At 36.9% G+C, this 9,548-nt stretch overlaps 1 protein-coding gene across 1 annotated transcript in view; it reads right to left on the reverse strand.

Moving 5' to 3' along the window:
* The window catches only part of FAM20A (FAM20A golgi associated secretory pathway pseudokinase), a 1,212,293-nt gene that overhangs the window by 222,320 nt on the left and 980,425 nt on the right, over positions 1-9,548 (reverse strand). The window contains exon 6 of the mRNA XM_044085124.1: positions 6,488-6,603. Within this exon, the coding sequence (XP_043941059.1) occupies positions 6,488-6,603 (116 nt within the window). The remainder of the gene's footprint in view (positions 1-6,487; positions 6,604-9,548) is intronic.

Raw genomic sequence — 9,548 nt, forward strand, 5'->3', positions numbered from 1 at the left:
CTGTCCTAGGATTTTTAATTTATCCTCCAAAGTCTTCTCTTTTTCTCAACTGGGTGTTTTGAAAACAGGTTTGAACATCATCCTACAAGGAGGACATATATTGGTTGAACATTGTTATATTTGAAGGAATTTACTCGAAAGTTAAATCTCAGTTTTTTATTGAAACGTCCACTTTTTTTAAAAAGTGTTTCATCAAACCATCTACCTATAATCCTACACTAACTAATATGTTACATGTGTTTGAACAGTTATGTGAAAAAGAATCTTTTGAATAAAACTAAATCTAGTTACTTTAATCTTAATAATTGTGAGATGGCAGCTTTGAGAGAATTATAGTCTATGCATGACATCAGATTTATGAAGGCCGATAACGGTGGGGGTCTCATTATAATGGACAAAAATAAATATATTCAGGCAGGCAATGGAGTTAATGTTAAGTAATACTGATGAATATTTGAAGGTGTCTGTAAAAGAAGTTCACAATTGTTATAAGAACATTCAGAATTTTTTACACGATAGTTGGATGATTCCATTGATATAGATATGTACAACTTTTTATTCATCAAAAAAAACATTACTAGGTACCCTTTTTGGGATACCCAAGATACATAAGATACATAAAGATGTCAGCAACCCCCCTTTTCAACCGATTGTTTTTGCCCCTGGTTACACCACAGAAGGTACACCTCTTTAGTGACTGATTCTATATTAAATCCCACTGTCCAGAGTTTAACCAGTTATGTTCAAGATTCTTGGGACTTTTTAGAGAAGCTTAGAAAGTTTTTTTTTCTAGCTATGTATTTTGTAGCCAAAACAATGTCTTTCTCACTATTTATGTTTGTTTCCTTTTCACTTGTATTCTGCATGACTTGGTATAGAGTATGTTAGGAATTACTTAAATTTACTTTCGAAACTGGATAAGAAAGATATTAATTACTGCTGTCTTCTTTTAGATGTGTTATTAAATAATAATTATTTCATGTTCAACAAAAGTATTTATAAGCAAGTTAGAGAGGTTGCCGTGGACTATGCAGCCACACCCACCTATGCCAGTTTGGTTTTGGGCTGGTGGGAGCATGAGGTCTTGGCCCCCCTCATTTCTAAATTCAAAGTGGTTTACTTTTGTCATTTTGTAGATGATTTATTTTTGATTTTACATGGTACAGAAATTGATGCTAATTATTTTGTTAATACTTAAATACGAATTCCAATTTTTTGAGATTTACTTTAGGTCAATGTGGGTTGAATGTTAAGTTTTTACACATCCAACTTATGTAGAATGATGTGAAAGGTTTGATGGAGAGTAAAAGTTTTAGAAAGGACACCTTCAGTAATAACTATCTGCATTTCCAGAGCAATCACCCACATTTATGATTAATAATATCCCCAGGGGACAATTTATCAGGGCTTCTAGGTTAACTACTGATGACGAATTTGATAAAGAGGTACGGACCCTTATTTCTTTGTTTGCAGATAGCAGCTTTAATTATAGTTTTTTGAAAGCTAAGGCTGGGGATGTTAAGTCTATAAGGGACAATCTATATTTTCCTATTCTTCTGAAGCCCTTGGTTAAGAACGAGTGTAACTTTCATGCAGGTGGCATTATGTGTAGCCTTGATATGACTGTGGATAGTGAGAGCATTGGGTCTGTCATTTTTGATAACTGGAAGGGTTTAGGGGCCCATTACGAATTGATTTCATGTACTAGCCCTAGTCCTAAGTTTATTTATAGAAACAACTATAATTTAAAGATGTTAGAAAATTAAAATAGTAAAATGGCCTTATGTTTTTACAGTGGGAATAAAATGAAGGGGATGTATAAGTGTGGTGACTGCAATGTTTGCCGATATATTTTGGAAGGACCTTATCTTGCTTTAGATCATCTTACATCCACTATCCCTATTCCTGGAGTCTTCACCTGTAAGTCTAGCGGGGTTGTATGTGTCAGCATATGCTCCAGTTGCAATGCTTACTATACAGACACGACAACTAGGAGTTTGGGAGTGGGAATTAGAGAACATTTATATGCCATTAACTCTAAGGATGAAAATAATGCCTTGTTTAAACACTTGCAAGCTTGTGTTAAGTTCAAGAAGTTTCTCTTTATTGTGGTACAGGCAGTTCCCTTAGACTTAAGAGAGGTGACTTCAGGAACAAAGTGGAACAAAAAGGAACACTGTGGAAAATTAAACTTGGGGTGAACAAGACACCTGGCCTTAAACATGTTAATATGAACTGTTTTTTTGAAGGGAAGAAGATTAAAGTTAACTAAAAGTGTTTGACATTGATTTTTTTTAGTATGTGTTTTAAATAATGTGATTGGTCAATTATGTATTTTATTTGTTACTGACTGCTATTGGGTGGGTTTTCTTTAAATAGCATTGTGTTTTAGAGTTGTTATTCTGATGAAGTCCTTGTTTGGATGAAAGCGGAAAATAAAAGTGTTTTTATGCTAAAGTGTATTTTACTACGATGTTTCCTTGTTTCCTTTAAAGTGCTGAATTGGGGTTTTTTTTGGTGTTTGTTTTGCGGTTACCATCTTCAGCTGGGACTGTTTTTGTAGTAAAAACCTGCTACTTTTTTACTGCTTTTTTCCCCAAATCACTCTCTCATAAAAGGAAAGTCCTCTCCCTTGATAATACAACCACTGAAGTCACTTGTCATACCAAATTATTAGGGATGATAATCTTAAATTTGACCTGGATATACAAAATTGCATTAAAAAACTCATCAAAAAGTAGGGATGCTTTATAGAGCCAAAAACTTTCTCATGAAAGCAAGTAAAGCTACACTTGTCACTGCCTATCTCCTCCCCACAATTCTTTATGACACTCCCATGCTTACTAACATTCAGGCTTCACAAAAATCAAAATTTGAACAATACTATAAATTGCTAAATTTGCAACAAATACCCCTTTTAGAACCTAACAACGTATAGCACTAAAATGCCTAAACGGGTTAGATTCACCCTATCAATTAACATATACATAGCTTCTCACCACCTATAAAATTATCCAGAATGCATCTGCTTGTCCAACACTAAACATTCTACACAATTATGTTCCCAGTCAGTCATTGTGATCCAATTACCAAAAACTCCTGTCTGTCCACAAACCTATCAAATTTGCTGGTCATTGTCTGCACTACGTTGCTAAGACCTGGAACTCCTTACCTGTGTCAAGTCAAGTCAATACCTTCCTTCCCTCCCTGAAATATAGTCAAGAATACTTATTCCATTATGACTGGATGTGGAACTGTATTTGTTTTCTTCCCCACTGCCCATCAAGCCCTGCATAAATTGGTCCACCTTTTCCTCCCATTTGAGAAACAAAGAGAGATCACATATATGAAGCCTTTAGGATATTCTCTCTTAATGGAAGTGACCTCATCTTTTGATGGCTAATATTAACCACCTGTGAGGTAGTTGGGGTGTGCTATGCATTACTCATGGCAAATGTGTGTTCTCACACACAACCACCCTGTTACCATCATCAGCTTGGGATCATCAAGCTCACTTCTTATGACCATTGTGAATGTACAAGCCTTCACTTGCATGGAGGAATAAGCTGATTGGAACCACCAACTCCCCCACCCCCCCAGGATGAGTGAGCTAGGGTAAGCCACTCATTCCTCATCTTCCAGTGCCCAGGCAACTAGTCAATCTCAGGTCATCAAGGCTTTAGTCAGACTTTGTCTTCCAGAATCACAGAGACAGAGAATAATTACTGGTGCTACAATGTGAAGAGATACTTTTTTATACTTAGAAATGACTAAAGCATTGTAGTGCTAATGATGTCACATACCAAGGCAACTTGTTAAACCATTAGAGTACCAGCACTGTGGCATAGTCAAGTGTACTGAATGCACTATGAGTGACTGTGGCATTACGTTTATAGTGCTGTGATACATCCAGGAGTAATCAATGCACTATCAGTGAAAGTGGCATTGGAGTACCAGTGCTGTAGCACAACCAGGCTTATTCACTGCAGTATGATCAAAAGTGGCATTACGGTGACAGTGTTGTGATATAGATATGTGTATTCACTCTACTTTGAGTGAATGTGTCATTGCCGTACTGATGCTATGGCACAACCAGGCTCACTCACTGCAATAGGATTGACTGTGGCATTACAGTGACAGTGCTGTGTTAAAGCCACATGTACTCACTGCACTATGAGTGAATGTAGCACTGCAATACCAGTTCTGTGGTAAAGCCAGATACACTAACTGCACTAGGAGTGAATGCTGCATTGCAGTACCAGCACTGCATTTGGCTAGGCATACTCCCTGCACAATGAGTGACTGTGGCGTTGCAGTACCAGTGCTGGGGCCCAGCCAGGCTTACTCACTGCAATCGGATCACAAGTGGCATTACAGTGACAGTGTTATGGTACAGACAGATGCACTCACTGCACTATGAATGACTGTGGTATTGGAATATACTCACTGCACTTTGAGTGAATGGGGCATTGTAGTACCAGTACTGTGGCACAACCAGGCTTACTCACTGCACTAGTATTGATTGTGACATTACAGTGACAGTATTATGAAATAGCTGGTTATAGTCACTACACTTTTAGTCAATATGACATTGCAGCACTAATGCTGTGGCGCAACCAGACTTATTTGCTGCAACAGGATCACATGTGGCATTATAGTGACAGTATTATGGTACAGCCAGGTGTACTCACTGCACTGAGTGACGATGACACTGCAGTACCAGTGCTGTGGTACAACCAGGCAATAGGATTGTATGTGGCACTAGAGTGCTGTGGTATAGCTAGGTGTACTCACTAAACTACAAATTAATGTGTCATTGCAATTACAGTGTTATGGTATAAACAGGCACACATTCACATTCTGTATTGGTAGTGAGTGTGGCATTAAATTAACAGTGCTGTGTCACACCCAGGCATCCTCACTAAACTAAAGATGAATGTGGCACTGTAGTTTACTGTATTATAGTAGTCATATGTACACGTTGCATTAGAAATGCATGTGGCATCACAATACCAATGTTTTTGTTTAGCTCACCGTACACTGTGCAGTCACAAGTACAGTTTTTTACTGCCACTCATAAACTGTATGGTACTTCACTATTGAACACTTAATAAGTAATGAAAAGGAAACTGTACTTATCTAATAACAAGTATTTTGTCTACAATTTATGTTTGGCAAGATAATTTTTAATGGGGGAAGTAAACAGATAAGATGTGTGCATTTCTCAAGCAGAAAGGGAGTACAGAAGCTTTTGAAAAGTGCACAGCATTTCTTTATTATAAGTACGACACTAGAATTTCTTTCTACACCTATTAACAAAAATACTTTCTTCCAGCACTGACATTTTATAGAAATTAATTCAGTGTATTGCCAGTAAAACATGTAGAAAGAATGTTAGATTACTTTTTTATTTTTGCTCTGGTCACGCATTGACCAGTGAACCACCCCCTGGCTGCTCAATTGGCCTGTTTGTTCCCTTTGGGCAAGTTATCATTGACCCATTTTTCCCCCTAGGGGTGAAAGAACCAAGAGTGGTACCACCATCCAAAGAGTCCACACATGCACAGGCAGCACTCTTCCTTGGAGAAGTGCAATGGGCATATGGGCATACACAGGACTGTCACTCACTTACACAAATGATGTAAACTCAAAGATGGGCATACACAGGGCTGTCACTCACTTCCGCAAATTATGCAAACTCAAAGAAGGGTGTATGGGCATACACAGGGCTGTCACTCACTTCCGCAAATTATGCAAACTCAAAGAAGGGTGTATGGGCATACATGGGACTGTCACTCACTTCCACAAATGATGCAAACTCAAAGATGGGCATATGGGCATAGACAGGGCTGTCACTCACTTTCACAAATGATATAAACTCAAAGATGGGTGCACAGGGAGTACACAGGGCTGTCACTGAAATCCACAAATTATGTAAACTCAAAGGTGGGCTTACAGGCACACAAAGGACTGTCACTCACTTCCACAAATGATGTAAGCTCAAAAGATGGGTGTAAGGGAATACACAGGACTGTCACTCACTTCCACATATGATATAAACTCAAAGATGACCGTCTCTGCATTACTCTTGCCTCCACTGGGTAAAACAGTGTATTTTTCTGTGCCCTAAAATGTGCACAACTCATCACCCTAGAGAGAGATGAGCAAGTTGAGCTTGTTCACTCATTTTCCTCCAATCAACTACAGTGCATGCCCGTGCCTCTAATTAAACTTGTTTCACCTGAGTTGTACTCAGGGCTCTAGCCGTATGTCAACAGAAATGCCCTGAGGCCTAGTCTTAAAAAAAAAAAAAAAAAACATAATCAAATAGATCTCCAACAGTTTTCTGAACTACAACTCAGAAATTCATGTTGTGGTCACACAAAGCAGGTCCAATTTGGCATTTAGGAAACAGTTTGAACACTAGTAAAATAATATAAATGCTAGGAAAATATAAACAATGAAAACAGCACCCATGTTACTTTACCTGGAGAGATGAAGAAAACACTTTCCAGTTCTTCATTTGTTGCAACTTCCCTTATTTCCTTGGTGACATTTATACTCCTACCTGCAACAGGAGGGACCCTTCTAAAGTCTAAGATCCTAAATAAGAAAAAAAATAAAGAAAAATAAAGAAGCCATACTACAGGTTGTAATCAAAAAAAGAAAAAGAAACAAACTCTTAGGTCAGGAAAATGTTATTTTTTTCTCAATTAGTCTATTTCTGGATATGATCAAATCAAAACTGAACACAGTCCAGTCTCTCCTCCAAGGATTTTTTCAAATGTTTCCATTTTTCATTACAGAGGAGTTATTGAAATGTCAACATTATAAGTACTGCATTACTTAGAACATTGCATGGTATGTTTCATGATGGGTTTTGTGAACATTTTCTCCAGAAATACTTATGGACATGGCTGAATCTAATTTAGTAATGGCTTTCTTGTAACTGCTATGTTCATTACTTTGGCCCTTTGTGTTGCTTGCTGCATGCTATTTATGGCTCTCCCATTTACGGAACACCTCTCATGAAGTAGTTTTCGAAAATGTGTAATCAAGAAAAGTGAATTCTTATACAGAATATGAAATTACCAAACCATAGCTAGGAAATCTTAGGAAGGAAATGTACAGCGTCAGTAATACAACTGAAGAAATAGTGCTTTAAGATAGGTACCTTTAAAATTTGGGGAACACGTTTACATAACAAAAAGCTCAAAATCACAGAAATAAAATTCTAGGTAATTTTAACATGGCATCAGTGTATATTTTACACTAATAACTTTCACAAAATGCTTTTCAACACAAAAAGTTGTGACAGAACGTATTTAAAGATATGTATTTCAAAAGTCATATAACAATCAAAAACTTAAAATCATTACTTTATTAAGTATATAAATCTGGGGTCTATATTAGAACATTGAAATTTCACAATTTTGAATGTTCTAACATTGACCCTTATTCAGCGAACTCTGACAACATCGAACATGCAGAGGAAAAAATTTCCTGTTCCAAAACACATACACACAACACAAGCACACCAAACAAACAGCAATCCACACACATACACCTAAAATCTTACAGCTAACCCTACACTAAACTGTACAAACACCACTAATTATCCACTTACCTTAACCCAAACCCTAACCCTAAGGTCTGTCACTATCGCACATTCACCTCACCAGCGCCCTAACCCTAACTCACCTAACCCGTCCCCAATCACACACTTACCTGAACCCGACCTGTAACTTTCCACCAAAGCACTGAAAATAGCGAAACGACAGAAATGGACAACCAAATTCTTTCCCTAGGAAAAAATTTGTTTTTCTGTTGTTTTGCTATTTTCAGCGTTCGCTGAATAGGGGTCGATATTAGAACATTCGAAATTGTGAAATTTCGATGTTCTAATACAGACCCGTAAATCTGGCTTAAGCTAACAGGGAACACATTTAGATATATTTAATCTACAAAAAGAAAAGGCATTCATTATATTTTTTATTTAATAACTAACAAATTTAAGTCCCCTGCAATCAGCCTGTCTTGAATTGCAAACATACCATGAAATGAAAAACAGTATTCCCTGCCTAAATTTAGTGTACGTCTCCACAATGCATTATGTCAATTATCATTTTAAATATTAAAGCTTGTGAAAATGACAGCACATTCAGTTTCAGGAAAGCACAGTATTTGCAGATTTGGGTATAGCAGCTTTTTTTGAAAGTGTCATTAATGCAATGATAGCAAAATAATCAGTTTCAGCTACAGTGAAACTTAAGGACTAATTTACATTACAGTAAAGAATACAATATGATATTCTACAATCTTTACTACTTAAACTGTTAAAATATAACAAAAATGTGACTTTTCAAGTAGCAATAAGAAATTGGGGGGAGGCATATATGGCACAGTTATTGCTAGATGGGACACTTCGGATTCATGTCTCACAACTCCACTTGGCTTGAGATAACACACATGCCTTGCACACTCTCTCATACCTTATTGTCCATTGTGAGACACAATGAACACCTGAAGATCCATACAAAAGATAGCACTTGTATTACTAAACAAGAATCTGCCTCAGATATACTAACTATAGGTAACTGGATGCTGGAAATAGCGGTTTGCAATAAGCAAAATTAGGAACACAAGACAGACATTGCTTTGCACTAAATGACTGAAACCATCTTAGGACAACTGCTCTTTCTTTAATGGCTTGTATCTGAGATATGTGCAAGGAGTAAAGGTATAGAGTGAGGTGCAATCTGAAAAGAGGAAAGGAAAGAACAGAGCAATATGCCAGAAATCTGAGAATAACCCACAGCATTATATGTGCAGGAGCCATATGTACAAGCAAGAAAGCAGCTAGTAAAAGGAAAACTCAAGAACAAAGATTAGCTAAATGAGAAGAAGAAAACCAATGTGAGCAGTAAAAATCTCATTCAAACATAAAAAAAAGTCTTTAAATGGAATAACATTATGGTGGAATGAACTGACATTCTACAAATGTTGCAAATGAGGATACAGACTACATGCACACGTTCATATATTCGCTCTCTATTTTTCAAGGCAGTTACAGAGAGAGAAGAAAGGTTTAGTACTACAGAAAGTTTTACTCTATTATAGGTCATGCAGTTCTTACTATGGCATTTTAGAAATTAAACAAGCTAGTTCCTCCTGAGGTTTTCTCCTAATCTGAGTCTCAGCACCCTAATAATTATGCCATGAGATAGTGTAAACCATAAGATAATTTTGTAGACAAGCAGAGATGAAAACATCCACCAAAGGACAAATCTTGTTTAGGAATAAAATAATCTCGGCGGGGTTAATTAGAAGATAAAAATAAAATTTTAATAATAGCTGAAACCCAGTCCTCATAAGTCAGCCATCAATCTAAAATAATACACAGACTCTGAACTTGGGGTATGTATTTCAGTGTTACCACCATAGGTAATTTTTGGTATGAGATACATGAGGACTTGTCAGTAACATGAATGATCATTGCCTCATTCTTATCTGGATTAAGTCTAATATTCTGCATACAATTAAGAATG

This window comes from Protopterus annectens, chromosome 10.part0 (genome assembly GCF_019279795.1).
Source record: "Protopterus annectens isolate FY-2018-M chromosome 10.part0, PAN1.0, whole genome shotgun sequence".
NCBI lineage: Eukaryota > Metazoa > Chordata > Ceratodontiformes > Protopteridae > Protopterus > Protopterus annectens.